We start from the raw sequence: 19056 nt of genomic DNA on the forward strand, positions 1-19056 counted from the left end.
AGCCCTTTAGAGACCCGCGCTGCATGGTGTCTCTTGCACGTAGCAGCTAGCAAAGCTGAGGCGAGAGGCGGGACAGAGGGGAGTTGGGTGGGCTTTCCCTCTCGATAGGAGAATTCTCAAGGCCATTCTCAAGGACATGCCTCCTTGTGCTGGCCAGCAGAGGCGACGTACCTCATTGTGGAGACACCGTCCTATGTGCTGCGGCGGGCTCAGTAAAGTTCTTCTGCACAGGGACAGATGTTGGGGACTCTTCTTCCGTGGGAACAGCCCGGCCCTGGGGCCACCTCCCCTGACAAGAACCCCCTCTGCCAGCAGAGGAAGTGTGCCGTCGGGAGCGGACCTCCCAAACGCGGACCCGCGGGGTGACGGCGAGCCACAAATCCCTCGCTGCCGTCTTATTTTTAAAAAGTAAATATTGCTCCCTAAAGGAAATCTGCTCTAATGGTAATGAGTTGGATCACAGCGAGTAATTCCCCCGGGGAGCGGAGCGTGCCGTGGCGGCCCGGGTTCCCAGAGCAGCCGCGAGCATCTCCCCGACTGATGGCAGCCGCCCCGTGGCTCGCGGACGCCGGAGCCACCGCACGCTGATCTGAGGGGCTGAGGAACAGGGAAGGGCTTCGTCCTCTGACCGTCCACAGTCTCCAGTGCAAGGCCCTGCCCTCCTCCACCACCACCAGGCCTCCCCCGCCCCCCCTCCTCCGTCAGGAGCAGCCATGCCCACCAAGGTGTTTATCACACAACGTGTGATCTGAGGAGCCTCCCCTTTCTGGCTCCTTCCTCTCTGCCTGAGCCCCCGGAGGCCTGGGTTGAGGCTCTTCCCGGTTTCCCTTCCTCCCTCCCGCACCTTGCCGGCTCTGCCCGTGAGACTGCGTCTGCTTGCTGGGATTAGACGCTGCTCCGGGTTTGGGAAATGCCCCTTGGCTTCCATATATGTCATTCCTAGCGTTGACGCTTAGCGCGACGCATTGTTCTCAGGACCACACTCCGTAGGACCGCTCCGCCGGGGCATGGAGGATTTATGATGGGGAACGTGTTCCCCTTCGCCGCCGAGACTGCACTGCGTCGGCCATTAGGAATTCAGGGCTGGGCTCTTTGGAGACACGCAGAGGCTCAGAGACAGCGAGAACCTTCTCTCTCTCTCTCTCTCTCTCTCTCTCCCTCTCTCCCTCTTTCTGTCTGTCTCTGTCTCTCTCTCCCTCTCTCTGGCTTGCTGTGATGCTCGTGATAAACGCGTGTCTCTGTGGAGTGGGGCTAGTGAGTCCTCTGGGAAATCTTCAGCCGCTTCGGATGTGAAGAATGAAGAGCACGGAAAGTTCTGGTGGGAAGCAGGCAGGTCAGCACCGTCTCCCTCCCCCTCCCCACCCACCCCCAGTAGCGGGGGAAGATAGCAGAGGAAGGAGGTGGGCAGGGACCACCCAGCCGCCCACACCTCAGTGCCTGCTTGCCTTCTCGGGTCTGCACCGGTCAGGCTAGGCCAGCTCTGCTCTGCAAGTCCCCATCGCACTCCCAAGTCCAGGCTCCTGAGTCCTAATGGCGTCCTCGCTTCTTCCTGAGTCACCTGTGATTGGGGCTGGCCCTCCACAGTCCACCTGGCATTCTAGCTCTTTCTCCCGCTATGCTTCCTCACCCGGGCGGGGAGGCCCATCCTCGCGGGCCCCGGGGAGCAGCCCCGAGGCCCCCAGTGTGCGGACCGCGCCGAGGAGTCCCCCCGAGGCTCGCGGCTGTTCGGCGGGGTCTGGACTTGCCCGCCGGTGGGCAGGGAGCATTTTGCTGGACTTGACAAGTCCGGCGTGGATGGACGGATTGATCCTCCCAGCAAGGTTAGAGTGTTTAATGAAACGTCACGTACACGGAGCGGACAGGGCGGAGGCGACGTCCCATTAATAACTTATAAAGGCCTCTAATCAGTTTGGGTTAATTTGGTATTCATTGTAAAAACATTTATCATGGGCACCGAAGCCCATGACAGAAGCCAAGAAATTAATATCACGGGAGTGGGAATCGCCTTATACATCCCCAAGTAATGGAAGGAGACTGTCTGGTGAGTGATTTACTAGACCACCGGGGCCTCCCTCCAGATTCAACACAGTGGCTTGTGAACCAGGGCTCCGAGTAGCTGAATTATTTTAGAATCGATGGGTGCTCGGGTAGATAAGCAGAGTTTGGGGCAATTGGCCAGGGCGGGTGGGGGAGTGTCACGGCCGCTGACGATCTCAGCCAGGGAACAAGTATGGCACATCTAAGTGCTCCCCGTTTCCTTTCCCCTTCCTTGGGTGTTGGGCCCCCAGGCGGGTCCCACGTATGCTGCCGTCATTCTCCGTCCTGCGTGTCGACGCACCTTCCTTCAGACGTATCCCTAGGCACTGCTCCCAGCTTTCCGCGACTCCCCACACTGCCTTGCGCAGCGCTTGCACGAGTTTACCTTCCCACCGACGGGGGGTAACGAGGGCTCCTCGCCACATGGCTCTGCCAGCATTTGCGTGCTCTCTCGGTGAACTCCACCGTGAGCGGGGTGGGAGACTCAGCGGAGTCGTGGTTGGCGTTTCCTTTGGGGCTAAGGATGTGGAATGTCCGTTCATGTGCTTCATCTTCTGCCGTGGCAGAATCAAGGAAAGGGTGTGCGTGGGGTTAAACACAGAGCCTGACCCGATTGCTCACGTTGGTTGGGCGGCATAAGCCGCCTCTCCTTGCTTTGCCGTAGCTCCCTTAACGCCAGTGCCAGCGGGACAATGCGGTGCTTCTTGCGGGGAACCAGCTTTAGGCCGGGGCGAGCGAGGGTCCGCGTCCGGGGAGCGCGCAGTCAGTGATGGAGACGAGAGTGAGGTCAGGTGACTCCCACGCGGCCCCGTGCCCGGGCCCCGGCGGGAGGACGGAGGACATGGCCCCTGCGCTGCTCTGCGCTGTGCGCACCGCGGGCCCCGGTGTGTCACGTGACCGAGCTCCCGGTGGCCAGAGGGAACGGACCAGGACGGCCTCCCCGCGGCTCCCCGGCTCCTCAGCCGCACCGGAGAGCCGCGACCTTCTCCTCCCCCGGCCTGCTGAGCGTATTCTCAGCCCCGCTGCTTCTGATGGCCGATCTCCCCGCTCTTTGTTTTATTATTCGTCTCTCACTTCCCCAAACTTCAATCCCAGACCAAATATAAGCTTCTCGGGGACAAAGAGCGCCTTGCGTTCTCCTTTCATCTTCCACGGCCCATTGCCCAGTATTGAGCAGAATACAGGTTTTTTTGACAAATACTTGTTAAATAGATGGGATCCTGTAGGGGAAGTAAAATTAAATGTCAAATTTATGGACACGAGCTCCAAAACTCATAGAAACTGAAAAGCTTGATGTTATAGCCTGAAAAGATTACGGATTTAACAACTTGTCTGGCGGTTAATTGACCCCGCTGCTCTGACGATGAGCAGCATCGAGGATGGCATGCTCGGTCTCGGAGGCTGACACGTTTCCTTAAAATGTTTACTAAGCTGTGAAAGGTCTGAAACAAAGATGTGAGCGGCCGCTGCTGAGATCTGTCACCAGCAGATCTGTGACGGCGCAGGGCAGGTGATGAACCCCCGCCCAGCCCCAGGGCCCCGCGGCGGGGAGCTGCTCCTAGCATCCCGGGAGCAGTTAGACCTCCGGGAATTACTTCCTGAGTGGTCGCACAACGCAGAGACCGGGGAGGGGGGAGGGTTGGTGTGGGGGGGGGGGCGGCCTGAGAGGACCACCTGTAGCTTGCTTCAAACAACACGCTTGCGAGGCGCGTTGGGGGTTTTAGCAGCATCAAATGATTCCTCCTGCTTTTGTTCTTCAAACCAGACGGTTTGGTTAGCTCCCAGTGATTAGCGTAAGTCAGTCACCAGTACCGGAAAGTGATCCTTCTCGCATTTTTCAAGGACCTCTTCTGATCCTGCTCTCTCTCGGGCGTGGCGATTCTCACGACCCACGAGGTTCGTGCGAGAGACACGGCTGAGAACAGACAGTCTATGGCAGCCCCGTTTCCATGGTTTTGTCTTATTTTGGGAGGGGCAGGACTAGGAATTGAACTCCGGACCTTGTGCTTGCTGGGCAGGTGCTGCACGGCACCCCCCCCCACCCCAGTTTTATATCTTTGGGGCATGTTTACTTTTCGGTCTGTGGTGGCTAGAGCCTGGCACAGGGAGTTCTACTCTAAGGAACGGTTAGCACGTGAGCGAACCGATTTTCCTGCCTGTTCACCAAGTTGGACACGAAGCATCAGCCTGAAATGGTGCCACTTTTGCGAGGCCCGCTGGCCCTGCGCCGTTGGAATGACATGTCAGGTTCCTAGCCCAGTCCTCACGTCAACAACGCAGCCCGAATCTGACGGTGAGCGGAGTCCATCTGCTGGTGCCGCCCCAAGCTCTGAACCGCATGCGCGTGGTTCCGGCCACGAGGCTGGGCCTGGCGTTCCCAGCCGGCCTCGCGTCCATCGGAGGCTAGACTCATGCCGTGTCCACCCGCGCTCCTGAGCTCTCATGATAATCGCCAGCCCAGTGGCCCGGTCAGAAAGCCGCTGGTCTTGACCTCTACCTTCCTCACCTCCAACTTGCTGATTTAATTGAGCAAATGTTTCCATCGCCATAAAAATCCTGAATATTTTAGTAGCTGAGGGACATGGCTGTTGAACAAAACTTGAGTCACTGCGCTGTCCTCTGGAGCCACTGTCCCCAAATCTCATCATGAGAGGACACAGTGCTGGATGACTTGTGTCCTGAAGGCTTTCTTCTAAATGCACAGTTGTGTTCCTGCAGGACAGGGTTGGTTGGGTGGCCCCAAACTCCCCCTGCCTGAAGGACCAGAGTGTTGACATGAATAAGTCATGAGTCCATGGCGGGCGGGGGGCAGGGGATGGGGGAACGTGGATGCAGGCTGGTAGAGATCAGCCTCCGGCCACAGCCCTGGTGAATCATGGGAGAACAGTAAATCTGTACAATAACAGAGCCAGGCTGGTGAGCTGCCTTTTGCTTCCTCTGACACACCCATAAATGTGCCCATATATTTGTAATTCTCTGATTAAATGGCAGAGTCTGTAAATCCTTTCTTCCAATAACCCTAAAATTTTACTGGCCAAGGGTCCCATTTGGGAAGCAAAGGCTTTTAGTGGCAGATGGTAGTTGAGACTAATGCTTCTTGAACCAGCCCAGGCTTGGGTGCAAGCCTAGAGGTCTGACTGACTGGGACGAGGGTTCTTTGGGTCTCCAGTCACCTTGGACCGTCGCAGGATTAGGTCCCCATACAGGACCAGAAGTAAGGGGCTGAGTCCCTTTGATAAACTTTAGAGCTTCTCCATGCACTTCCAGTGTCAGGACAAGACAAAGATGTGTTGTACGTGTCGAGTGTTCTAAGTCACCAGGCCCACACCGTGCGTGTGTGCTGTACATCAAACAGTCCCAGCAAATGGTTGCTCCCAGAAGGCATCCCTTGTCTCAGATCAGCAGGCCTCAGACAGCTGCCAGCCAGGCTGGGGGCGGGGGGGAGAGGGAGGGAGGGTAGTCAGGTGGGCCTGTAAGCCAGAGGATACTACAAAACTGCTTGCTTTTCTTTCTTTTTAATGATGGTCCTAAGGTTTGAACTTAGCACCTGGGAGCTGTCCCTGAGCTTTTGTGCTCATCATGAATGCTCTACTACTTGAGCCACAGCATCATTTCCAGATTGTTAGCAGCTAAGAATCCCACTTTCCCGCCCAGGCGGGCTTTGAACTACAATCCTCGGATCTCAGCCTCCTGAGTAACTAGGATTGCAAGCGTGAGCCTCTGTGATGTCTGGCTTCCGTTTTCTTTGCACCCTGCGTGAGATGCTGTGGCCCACGTGGATAGATGTTTGATGTAATGTTGATGACTGTGGCGTGATTTTTCCTCCCGTCAAACCTACCAGCCGCAGAGCGTATGGAAACGCCAGCCTGTTCCCGGGGAAGGGCTGAGTCCCAGCTCGCGCTGGGTGAGCTCATGGCCCCCCGCCCCCACTCTATCCGGGATGCACGGGGCTGCACTCATCATGCTAGCTGGGCATTTTGTCTCTTTTAGAGGCTGATTAAGCCAACACCACTCCACTCAGTAATGAGATTAAACTCCATTCGCCAGGGAGAAACCAGAAGTTCATAGACAGATGCATACATGCAAGGTCATGGCAAGGGGAGGGGGGGGGAAGGAGGCAGAAACACAGAGCCTCCGTCCCAGCCTCTACTCCATCGAACCAGAGCCGTGTCCTGAGTGACAGAGCACAAGACCAATGGGGTGGGCGTCTACGGAAAGTCTTAATCCTCTTAAATCCTCTGCAAATTCAAAGGGCTATGATTAGATACATGAGATGATGATGATTCAAGTCCGCTCAGGGACCTTCGTGGTTTTTCCACTATACAGAAACTAAACCTCTCCCGAGACCACCCTGGTAGACTCCCTCGGGCCCTTCTCCTGACGGAGCACTCCAGAAGGAAACCAAGCATGGGTCCAGCTGAAGTCCCCACCTGCCGAATTTTCTGGCTCCATACGTGAGCTGTTGAGGCCTAGAGCAGGTACTGGGCCCCAGGGGGACAGCGGCCCTCCCAGGAGAGCTGAGTCGCAGAGCCCCTTTAGAGGGTGATTGAACCAATAAAGCTTCACGCATTGCCTTGACCAGGGAGTGACCTGCACGGTTTAACACTTCCTTCGTTTAGCCAGACTGTGAAGCGTAGTACAGCTATAGGCAGGTGTTTCTGTTTGTTCCAAGAACTATTTGTTGAAAAATCTTTCTGTTTCAGTTGCATTTTTGTATAACTATGAAACACTTTGTAAATGCAGGTTGATACAACGAGCAGCTATCGTCCCCCCTCTCGGCATGGCATGAGCGCATCCCCGGGGCCCTGCTGAGCTCAGAGCCATTCCGTCTGCACATTCTCCACCACCACACCAGTTCCCTTCCTGCTTCCCTGCTGCCTTATAGAAATAGTTCTGCTGGTGGGCGCCAGCGGCTCACGCCTGTAATCCTAGCTGCTCAGGAGGCTGAGAGATTAGGATTACAGTCTGAAACCAGCCTGTCAGGAAAGTCTGTGAGACTCTTTATCTCCAATTAACTGACCCCCCCCCCAAAAAAAAAGCCAGAAGTGGAGAGATAGCACAAAATCTCAGGGAGAGTGCTCAGGCTTTTTGTTCAATCCCCAGGACTGGCAAAAAAAAAAAAAAAGAGATTTACTGCATATTTATGAAGCCATAAACACACACTCGTGTCATTTTACCTTCGTGTTCATCCTTGTGAGGGATTGCTGTGGGTGTGGATACACTTGACCGTCACACAGACCTGTTACCCCATGTGGCTTTATCCTGTCCCTGGACACAGGTTGTGTTTTGTGTTAAAATCCGTTCACAGGTTCGCTGCTGTGTCCCAGGGCACCATTCCCCCCGGCTGTGTGTCATCTGATCCCCAAATCCCGGCTACGGTTCCCATTCCCATCACCCCTTCCATGAAACACCCAGCCCTGCCTTTCCATTGTTCCTTTTAGTGTATTGTTCTGGTGTGTTTTTGTATTGTTGTTTTGGAGTGGTTCAGAATTTTCTTATGTATGTAATTTTTCTATACATTATTTTTCTTTTCTTTTCCTTTTTTCCCAGTGCACCTCATGCTCTCGCTTTGCTTTGTTCTGTTCAAGTTTGGTATTCTACCACTTGAGTTCTTCCTCTGGATTTTTGCTGGTTTATGGGACCTAAGAGTCTCATGGACATTTCCTGCCCACCCTCTGATCTCAGCCTCGTGAGCAGCTGGGATTGTAGGCGTGGGCAGCCAGCACCTGGCTCTATAAATTTCACATTCTAATTCTCATCACGTGTTTCTGTGTCTCCTCACATTTTACAAGCTTGCCTTTGCATTCCTATTGGTTCTACTTTGGTAGTTTAAAGATGAAATGTCTTCACTTACAGCTTTCATTTTTATGGGTTCCTAAAGAAATGTGTTGCTACTCTGAGGACATAAAGATAGTCTCTCGTATTCTCATCCGACATTTTTTGTGATTTCATCATTCACAGTTATGTCTCTGGCCCATCTGAAATCAAGTTCGGGAGAGGATAAAGTATACATGCCGTTCTTTGGGGAAAAAGAACCAGTAGTGGAAAAGGTTCTTTTCCTTACTGATCTTTGGAGCTGCCTCTGCTGTTTATTGCCCCTGTGTGTGATGAGGTGGGGTAGGGTGGGATGGGCAGGGGTGGGGGTTGAGGTGGGGCAGGACAGGGTAGGGCAGGTGGGCAGGGGTGGAGGGGGTGAGGTGCCTTCCATTCTTCCCTGTTAAGTGTACCAAGGACGACCATGGGATAAGGAAGTTAAATCTCTCCTGAAGTCTGGCTTACAGACCTTCTAATGCTTGTTCACACATACACACGTGCGCGCACACATACACACACACACCCCGCTTTTAGCAAAAAGAGCGAGCCTTGCGCTCACAGCCTTAAGCACACTCGGAGAGAATTAATAATCACATCTTGAGTTTTCCCCTTTTTGTGTCTGTAGTTTGTGTCTAACCACTGCTAGGGATATGGATAGCCTATAAAAATAATGGTATGAAAATTCCCTCATAAATGCGTGCTGCTGACAGAGACAGGGGACTTAATTTACAAGCTAAGGTGGGGAATAACAGCAGTGGTTCTCAGAATCCTGCAGTCATTCAGGGAGGAGCCGTGGTCAGCTTGGCTGGGGAGACGAGTTCCTACAATGGAAAGGACCCAGCGGTCAGACCTGGCCTGAGGTGAACTGAAGGCCAGCACTGCCACTTCACAGGACTGGGCGGTGGGTTCTGGCCCTCCAGGCCCCCCTGGGTGGACTCAGGTTCCCCTCTTGGACAGAGGGTCTCTAAGGCCTGGCAGGGATGGGCAGAGGCGCCGGGCTGTGCCCAGCAGAAAACATGATGCCTTCCCTTCCTCCGCCACGGGCGTTGGGGAGAAATGAGATGTTATCTTGAATGTGTGCCAGAGGCTGAATGAGTTTTGCACAGGTGATGAGAGCAGTAGAAAATGAAGACATAGGACCTTGAAGAAAGGTCATTAGTCTTTTTGGCCTTGAACCTTCAGAGTCCAATTCCTCATCACTAGAGAGAGGGTGACTACCTGTTCGGCGTGATTCCTCGGTGGATGTGGGGATGCTCTGTTCCTGAGCGCAGCATCGGGTCCCAGGAAGTGCAGGGTTCAATGGACACCCGGCAGCTACTGGGTCCCCTCCCTACTGGGGAGCTGCGGTGACTTGCAGCCACGGAGGACAGCCAGCGCTTTCCTTTCAGCAGGATCTCTCGTGCAGGAAACACTTTCCCGTGTCTGAAGGGATGGCAGTTCACAAACGTCTGTGTGGAGAAGCAACAAGGTGGTAGGGTAGGGCGCGTCTCCCGGGCCTACAGAATTGGAGTTTTCCGGCTACAATAAGTACCATTTGGAGAGAGTTCCGGAGCCTCAATAGAGATGTCCCCTTTGTTGTTTGTTGCTGTTGTTTTCCTGGAGAGCATGGGGTACTGTGACATGAACACGGTTCTCTCTCCTTCTTGTTTTATCTACCCACAAGTACACCCCACCTTGCTGGGAGTAATCTTAAGGAAAATGGCCATTTGGTACAGTGCAGAGGGATTTCCATAAGGCAGTAGACTCGAAGTTTCACGTGGCTGTCACCTCTGCGATTGTGAGCCCCAGAGGCCTCAAGAAAAGCCCCTTCCCTCCGGTTCCAGCGAGGGTCTTCCCGCTCTGGGCCTCGCCGTGCCTGGGGGCAGCACGCGGCCCCGACGTCTCCCGGCAGCATGAGGAGGTTGAGATTTTGCCTTATTAATTAACATTCTCATTTTGCTTAAATTTTCGAGTGCACTGATTTTCCAGAAGTGCTAATTACCAAGCTCCACAGCAGAAGGCTGGCTGCGTGGGAAGCTGTTTTATCTTGTGCTCCCCGCTGAGCTCAGAGGCGGCCTGCCTCGCCCAGACGGCCTTGCAGACTGGGGGGTGGGGGTGGGGGGGCGCTGCTGGGTGCTCCCAAAGGAGTTACAGCCGCATTGGTCTCCAGGCAAAGCCCCTGGCCTGTGACCTGAGATGCCCACAGCCTCTCCCCTCTCCCTTCTCTCCTCCCCCACACAGGGCTCCCGCTGTGTGGCCTTCAGAGCCCTGTGACGGATTATGAATCTAGAAGGTCCTGGAAGGGCCAGGAAGGGCCTTCAAACACATAAGAGAGACACTGTGGGTGTCCGGCGAGTGGGTGTGCATGCCATGTCTGCATCCTCTCAGGCGGCGGAGATAGGCAGAGTAGTTTATGAAGAAGCAGCTTATTCCCCACCGTTCTGGAGGCTAGAGGCCCAAGGCAATGCTGACAGAAGAGCAGACCCGGGAAAATGGGCTAAGGATGAGATTCCTGCCCTCTATTCCAAGCCCTCGGGTCAGAGAGCTGGCTGGGTCCACGCACAAGGTCACTGTCCCTGCTGAACCCACCACCTCCAAGACACCGCAGCCCGTGACCCCATCACCCGTGACCCAGCAGCCTTTAATAGGTCAGTCCTAGCACCATGCCCAGCAACTAGGAGCTGGTGCCCTGGTCAGCTGCCAGAGGTCCAGGCCCCAAATGGCCTGCAGGTCACACTCAGACAGGGGGCAGCCATGACATGGCAGCTTCTAGAACATTCCAGATCCCAGGTTTGCATTCCTGACTCCACCAAAGCTCTGCGACAATGTCCCAGTCATCATATGGGAAAGGCGAGGGGCATTAGAACCATGGCTTTTCCCGGACGCTGTGCATAGGGCGGCGTTAGGGCACCCAGCCTTGCTGTGTTGATGAGGTCAGGCTCGGGTCCGGGATGACCTGAGATTCTGTGTCAGGTCAGCAGGGAAGCCAGCTGTGCGAAGCCAGCTGTGCACGGGCACAGGAAGTGTGGTTAGGACCACAGGTATGTAAAGCCTGGTTAGGACCATGGGCATGGGAGGCATGGTTGGGACCACGGGCATAGGAACTGTGGTTGGGTGATGGGCACAGGAAGTGTGGTTGTGGTATGGGCACAGGAAGTATGGTTGGGGTATGGGCACAGGAAATGTGGTTAGGACCATGGGCACAGGAAGTGTGGTTGGAGTCACAGGCACAGGAAGTGTGGTTGGGGTATGGGCACAGGAAGTGTGGTTAGGACCACGGGCACAGGAATTATGATTGGGGTATGGGCACAGGAAGTGTGGTTGGGACCACGGGCATGCCCAGCCTGGTTAGGAACACGGGCATGAGGAGTGTGGTGAAAGAATATTTTTTTAAATAGGGAAGAAAAATCTTTCCATGTAACAGCGTTGACGGACTCACTGCTTCTAACTACTATGAATATTTTGATTTGCTTTCCTATGTACTTCTTGCTTCTTCCAGTTGCAGTTGGTTTTATCTTCAGACCTTTTGCCCACTGATAAAATGAATATTTTATTGAATGAGATGGTTATTGCAAACGTAAATTTAATAGCAATATTTCATTGAATTTTTGTTGGTTTATGAAATTTTACTAAGTTATTTTTCTGGTGGACAGTGAGGCTCTTTATGATATTCCACGATGTTACTGATGCTTTAAAACCTTTTTGGGGCTTCAAATGTTCCCGAAGTGAATTACCAGGTCATAAATTGCAAAGCCTTCTTTAAGGCTCTTGGTGCATATTTGCAGATCGTTTTGTGAATGTCTAATCATCGCTCTGATTACAACCTCATGGCCTCCACTGAGTGTGCATTCGTTTTGGGGAGATATGCCTAATTCTTCTATTTAAAACAACCTCTGCTAACATAATTCTATTAGATCTCTGTGAAAATCAGCATACATTTAGTTATAACTCCTGGTTGATTAAATTTGCATGCATTTCATGGTAAATTGATTATTTTCTATAAATTAATGCCAGTGACATCTTTCTTATGAATTGTCTGGTTTAATCTGTGGCCCCTTCATCTCTGCCTGATTTGGTTGTGTAAATAACATAGAAGACACTGGGGCCAGGGGCTGGGATGGCAAATCTGGGGGGGCTCCTGGGCCTGATAATTTCACTGGCTGCCCGCTGAGGAGGCATTGATAGGCAGAGACATAATCGGGATAAGTGGAGCGGGAGAAATAGGACTTTCCAGCACCGCACATGAGTCATCTCCAAGCAGAGCACTGAGCTCACCTAGGCTCCCCGCACTATCCTGACGGGAGGTGCGGTCTTCGAGCAGGCAGCTCAGCCACACAAGTGTGAGGTGCGGCTCTACCGGGAAGCGTCCGGGGGCTCCAGCACACACGCCAGCCGTCACTGTCAAAATCCACGAGCCCATCATCCCCATCCCACTCCACATGGGTGGTACAACCCCGCAGACAGCCCAGAGAATCTGCACGGGCTTCTCTGCTGTTTTGGGAAGCCTTCTGCCTTGTTGGAAGCCCAAGGCTATTCATATCTGGACTGTTTACAAGAGAAAAAAACAAAACCAGAAATGTTCCAAGAAAAAAAATTGATTTTTCTATCACCATAGATGATATTGAGAACCCATTCGCTCCTTGGGAGCCGGAGGATGGCTTTTGGCTCCCTGAGCAACTTGAATTTAACTCGACATGAAAGGATTGGTGTAGCCAAGCTGCTCTCGCTTGCTTTCCCGTCGATGGGCGCGTCAGGTCTCTCCTCCACACTTTTAGCTTGCGGGGCACAGATCCGGGGTCTCTGCTCAGGCCTGCCCCGCGCTTCTGGTGTTCTCATGGCTGCAACTGCGGGTCTTTTGTGTTGTTTTGGGGAAGAGAGGCAGCAAGCCCTGCCGCCATGCTCTGAGACCTCTCACGGCCTGATGCCCCCACATGAGAGAGTCAGACACGGGCAGTGCCTGGTACTGCCAGGGCCGTGGCCGAGTGCCAGCGAGAGTCGTACTCCCTTCCTGGGCTCAGAGTTTGGGCTTGAGATGTGCGCGGGGCAAACCCCGGCCCCTCGGTGCGGTGGGCACAGGACTTGTGTCCCAGGGAGGCAGCCCTAGTGTGAGAAAAAGAAGGCATCGTAAGAGGCAGCGACTGGAGGGCAGAAGAACATACTTAACAGTTCTCGGAATAATATGTAGAGAATAGCAAACACGGGTGGATATAAAGCAAGAATGCACCCCAACCCTCACACGTGCAAAGCCTGGGCGACGGCTCCCGGGAGGCAATCCACGCTCCGTGGTCAGTGAGGAGGGCAGAGTGTTCCCTGTCTGCCCTGGTCCTGCTGGACTTCCCCGTGCCGCTGGGAGACCGTGAGCTGGTCAGCACACAGCCGAGCTCAACGCCTTCCTCAGCCTGAGTCTGTGCTGCTCTGAGCAAAGCCACTGCCTGCACTGCATGGTCTCCAGAGCCCAGGGGCCTCTGCACTGCATCATGGTCTCCAGAGCCCAGGGGGCTCTGCACACACATCAGCAGCAGCCTCTGGCCCCAGCCACCCCAGCATCCATGTTTCTCTGAGGAGCCTCCCCCGCCTTGCTCGGGGCTCCTGAGAAGGCAGCTCTGTCTCCTGGAGTTCCCTCCTCCCCTGCAGTCTCTGCTCAGGGGTCACCTCAGCACTGACCACGCCTGCTCCCATCCATCTGAGTGTACTTGTACACTGCCTTCCAATGCTGAGCAGCCTGGAGAAGCTCTGGAAGGCTGGGCAGGTGGCCCGGTGGTTAGCGCCGGTGTCTTGGAGGCTTGCTGCAGGGAGAGGAGTTTATAATGCACAGATTGACTCGGTGGGGTGCGATGCCAGCTGTTCCCACAGCAAGGTGCATCGGTGCCTCTGTCCCCGAGTGCGTGCATCAGAAGTGCTGCGTGTACACAGTCAGCCGTGAACTTCTTCTGCTCACATGTTAAACCAAATTGCTTCTTCGTAGGGGTGTGCCATCTGGTGCTCAGGGGCGTAAACTGGAGACTTCCCCTCTGCTTTCAAAGTTGGCACCCTGGAATTCCCAGGGATGGCGGTCAGGAATCTGGGACCTGAGGCGTGGAGGGGGGGCCGGGGGAGGGGCAGCAGGTGAGTGGAGAAGATGGGGAAGGGAGCGTGCAATCATCACATTCAATGTACACGTGTGGACACGGAAGTAGGAAAACGGAGGGGACGGGTTGGGTTGGGAGATAGGAGGGAGAACAGCGAAATGTTTTTGTTTTCTGTTTCCCCCGTGATATTTCTGTTACTCCGCAGCCGTGGCACGTATTTATGGGGTACAGCGGGATAGTTCTCTATATCTCAACCACGAGATGATCGGGTTAATTAACAAACCACTCACCCGCAGGACTTATTGCTTCTTGGTGTTGGGAACACTTCAGATCGTCTCGTCTGTTCTGAACTATGCAGTAAATCCCTGCTGACCTGGTGGCCCTAGCGCACCCCAGGGTGACCGCCTGCCCTCCTGCTATCCATTCATTAGTCAAGCCTCCCCACCCCTACCCAGCAGCCCTTCTTCACAAAGCCCACTGGGGTTTTGGCCCTGGTTTTCCAGAACTAAACACTGAATGGCGCCCAATTATAGTAATTATCTCTTCCTGTTCCTGATGTCGTTAGGTCCCTCTTTAGCCATGTGCGTCTACTTCTGCTTTGTTGCAGCCCTCCTCAGAACAGGCAGCTTGTGCCTTGATTGTAATCTGCAAGTGGGTTTTAGGAGTGTTTTGGATAGCGATTATCACTTGCTACGTGCACAAATGTATGCGTGCAAGCTCACACACACACCTTGATTTCTACTCAGCAATCAAGTTGGAAAAAATCAAGTTGTATTAGGTTTTCAGAGCCCCAGAAAAAAAAGCAGAAAAGGCCCCAGTGAGTTAAAAATCCAGCTGACTCTCACGCTGAGCACTAGGGAGGTGTCCTGGGCATTGATTTCAGAGAAAACCGGGGCAGGCAAGCTCAGGGAAGGAAGGGTTTCCGGAACTCCGTGGAGGGCGACTCCTATCTGCCTCCCACCACCACACCAGCGATGCTTGGCAAAACGAACGTGTGTGACCTTAACAGCCGCTTTCTACTGCCTGCCTCATTCTGTTCATGAATCAAGAAATACGGAGATACTTCCCAAGTCGGGACCGAAGTGAAAGAGGTCTCTTCCTTAATTAGAAATTTGCCAAGAAAATTTAATGGAAGGCCCCTTCCTCTAGAAGATTCTAAGCCGCTGAACTTCCGCAGAATTTACTCCAACCAGAGGTGTGAGTTGTATTTAGTCAAAAGTATTCAGACTCATGAAGATGGGATGTGCGCTGTAAAGGCAGAGACTGCGGGTGTTTCTGATCCCCTCTCACTTGCTTTTTCGTGGCCTTTCTAGAAGCCTGGGCCGCCCCAGCCTTCTGTTGTGAGGGTATTGGAGGGCTTACGGCGTCTGGAGACGGAGGAAGGAAATGGCCTTGGCAGATTAGGAGAAAGGCCAGGCCCGCACGCAGGAAACAGACCCCTGTGATCCAGTTATGCCCCTGCTCTGGCTCCAGGCAAAGGCTCTGCTAAGGGCAAGGTGGGGCTGGGAGACACCGTCTGCACACTGGATATGGCGTAAACAGGAGCCAGGCAATACAAGGGGGGTGGAGGAGAGGAAACAAGACATAAATGGTTAGAAAGTGCTGGAACCATTCAGGGAGAGACGCTGCCCTCCTCATCGTATAAGAAGGCCCTGCTGGGTGGAGAAGGAAGAGCTGGTCTGGCGGGAGGCTTGCCCGCCCCGTGTAGAAACCAGGACGCTCACGAGGAATAGCAGGAGATGGCGGGGAACCCGGATCTGCAGCCCCGTCCACTCCAAGGCGAGACTGTGTTCTCCAGTGAGGGGGAGTGATCAGTGACGGAAGACTCTCGAGAATGGAAGGGCGTGAGAAGCAGCGCTTCCCTGAACACTGGTGTGGGCAGGGCTGTTCAAGGTCAGCAGGAGGGGGAGGCCCCTTCCCTCATGTTGAGTCAGGGACGTGAGGCCTGGGAAAGTCCCCAGTGGTGCGTGTATCCGCATGACAGCGTGGCAGCCACTTCCCAGGGGACTGCAGGGCCAGACACCGAGGCAAAGCAGTGTCCACACATGGGGAGTGAGAGGATGCTGCCCAGCACGGGGCCACGTCCTGTCTCCCAACTCCTAGCACTGTGTCACTTCCTGTCTCCCAGCTCCTAGCACTGTGTCACTTCCTGTCTCCCAGCTCCTAGCACTGTGTCACTTCCTGTCTCCCAGCTCCCAGCACTGTGTCACTTCCTGTCTCCCAGCTCCCAGCACCATGCCACTTCCTGTCTCCCAGCTCCCAGCACTGTGTCACTTCCTGTCTCCCAGCTCCCAGCACCATGCCACTTCCTGTCTCCCAGCTCCCAGCATGTGCCACTTCCTGTCTCTCAGCTCCCAGCACGGTGCCACTTCCTGTCTCCCAGCTCCCAGCATGGTGCCACTTCCTGTCTCCCAGCTCCCAGCACGGTGCCACTTCCTGTCTCCCACCCCCAGCACCATGCCACTTCCTGTCTCCCAGCTCCCAGCACGGTGCCACTTCCTGTCTCCCATCTCCTAGCACAGCAGCCTCACCCTCTACCCAAACATCTCCATCAGAATCCAGAATGGGGGAGTGCAGCTCCTCGGAGCCAGGCTGTACCCCCGTCTCTTGTCTTCCTTTACCCCTAACGCCTGCCCGGAAGTGGACTTAGTAATGCTGACTGCATGTTTAACTTGCTGCAGTATTAACTGGCTGCCGCCTGATTGGACTCAAACATCCATGGCAGGATTGGAACTCATACAAGAAGCTAAGCTTAGGAAGACGCCGCACCCGTGGGCACACCCCTTATAATAGGTGCTGAAACCGAATCAGGAGGCAGCCTTGTTTGCGGAAGTTAGTTTTCCAGCTCGTTTCTGGGTGCAGGATGCCCGAGCAGAAAACTCATCTGTGATGGTGATTGCAAAGCCTCCCCTGAGGCCCGGGTAGGCTGCCGGTCCTCTGTTTACTACGTACAACAGTCAACTTGTGCTGTTTCTTGTATTGCACAAAACACCCCTCAGTAGACTCTTCAGTAACATCAGCAGTGGTTTCTCCAGTTCTTTCGGGGGAGAGCAACTGGTTTTGCTCTGATCTGTGCTGCGAGGAGCCTGCAGGGTTGCAGGTGGAGGCGCGGGAGTTCAGGCCGAGAACCAGCATCGCCCCTTGGCATGCATCAGCCCCAGCCCCCCCTGGCTGTCTTGGCCCCAGCGTCTAACCAGCTTCCCTCCCTCCCCGTCCACTCCGGTGACCCGGGTGAGGGCGGCAGGCTCCTGCCCCTGTCCACCCACCCCCCCAGAGGCCACCGCTGAGCTTCTGGTCCCATTACCTCATCCTCCCGCAGGGGTCCCAGGGCCACGGGTGCTCCTTTCCTGCAAATCTCGGGAGCTGGCTCCTGGCCGCTCACCTTGTCTTGCCTTCGCCTCCTGATAGGAGGGTTTGCAGGAAGGGTCTCCGTTCCCCCAGCTTGCCAGCCCGAGCCGGCTTCTAGCATTCTCCCCGCCTCTCCGTGAGAGGGTGACCACTTCTCAGCTGCCTTTGTGGTTGTCACTCAGTCGCTTGTTGACATCTTGCTTGTCACTCAGTCACCACCTGAAAACAGTTTTCCCAAATGGTGACACATTCTGCAACAGGAGTAACCCTTGACTGAAGGACGGGGTCACGGAATGGCAGGTGCGGGGGGAATCCTGCTTACTTCAGGTGAAGCACCCAAGTCGAGCATGGTAGTTCCTGCCTGTAATCCCAGCACTCGAGAAACTGGGGCAGGAGATTACAAGTTCCAAGCCAGCCTGGGATAAATGGTGAAGCCTTTTCAACATTAAAATTTTATTTTTCCCTTTATTGTCAAAGTGAAGTACAGAGGGCTTACAGTTTCATACGTAAGGCAGTGAGTACATTTCTTATCCAGCTTGTTACCTCCTCCCTCATTTTCCCCCACCTCCCCCCTCCTTCTTCCCCTCTCCCTCCATGAGTTGTGCAGTTGTTTTACGCCAAATGGTTCTCTAAGTATTGCTTTTGGAATCATTTGTCTTTTTATCCTTTGTCTCTCGATTTTGGCATCCCCTTTCCCTTCCCTAGTTCTAATACGCATATATACAGTATCCAGGGTACTCAGATGAGATACAGTGATAGCAGGGGTACAACCACAGGAAGGGGATACTAGAGAAACAAACAAAAACAAAACCAAGGTACTGTTTCACATGGCATGTTGAAAATAATTACAACAACGATATAACGCTTGCGTCCATACATGGGGTTCATCCCGCTTAGCATCATCGTATGTGTTCACAAGGGCATGGCTATTGGGCTCCTGTGATCTTCTGCTAGGATTAGCCCGAACATCAGCATCCGAATTTGGAAAACCACCTAGCGTTGAAATCCGTAGAGCCGGGAAGGCAGATGGTGGGCTGGGGCTGGGGAAGGAGCGTGGCTGTGCAGTGGGGACAGAGCTCCGGCCCCGGGAGACGGAGGAGCTTGGGGAAGCGTGGCAGGGTGTGCGCTCTGTCCCCGGAGCTGCGTGCGTGGTCGCAGCGAGCGGCTCCTCTGAGCCTCCGAGCGGGAGGCCCGCCCTGCCCCGGCCGGGCCCCACACTTCCACGGTCCACACCCGACCCGCTTCCAGATGACACGTGGCAGCCAGCAGCCAGCCGTGCGTGGGTGTGAGCGAGCACAGAGCGAGCACAGTTGTCCGCGGTGGACGTCTGGGCGTCAGGCTGCTCGGCGGCAGCGGTGTCTGGTGAGCCTTGTGGAGTTGGAACGCTCCGAGGGCTCTGGTTTCGGAGCGCCTGTCTGACCCACCTGCTTTTCCTCCCAAATAGATTTTCATCTTCGAGAACAACATCTACTACCGTGCACATGTGGGGAAGCAGGCCATCCGCGTGGTGTCCACGGGGAAGGAGGGCGTGATCTACAACGGCCTCAGCGACTGGCTCTATGAAGGTAGGGCGGGAGGGGGAGGGGCCGCGCCACGGCCACTCTGGAGCTGTATGTGGCTGGGGGCAGGGCAGGGGGTGTCTGGATTGGTGCGTGGCTGGGTTGGTGTGTACCTGGGGTTTGGCGTGTGGCTGGGTTGGTGTGTGGCTGAGTTGGTGCATGGTTGGGTTTGGCGTGTGGCTGGGTTTGGTGTGTGGCTGGGTTGGTGTGTGGCTGGGTTGGCGTGTGGCTGCGTTTGGCGTGTGGCTGAG

General features: G+C 54.6%; 1 protein-coding gene across 1 annotated transcript in view; it reads left to right on the plus strand.

Moving 5' to 3' along the window:
* Window positions 1–19056, plus strand: part of Dpp6 (dipeptidyl peptidase like 6) — a 318595-nt gene that overhangs the window by 247371 nt on the left and 52168 nt on the right. Inside the window, 1 exon segment of the mRNA XM_048340519.1 lies at window positions 18691–18811. Within this exon segment, the coding sequence (XP_048196476.1) occupies window positions 18691–18811 (121 nt within the window).

Source organism: Perognathus longimembris, chromosome 2, assembly GCF_023159225.1.
Source record: "Perognathus longimembris pacificus isolate PPM17 chromosome 2, ASM2315922v1, whole genome shotgun sequence".
Classification (NCBI taxonomy): domain Eukaryota; kingdom Metazoa; phylum Chordata; class Mammalia; order Rodentia; family Heteromyidae; genus Perognathus; species Perognathus longimembris.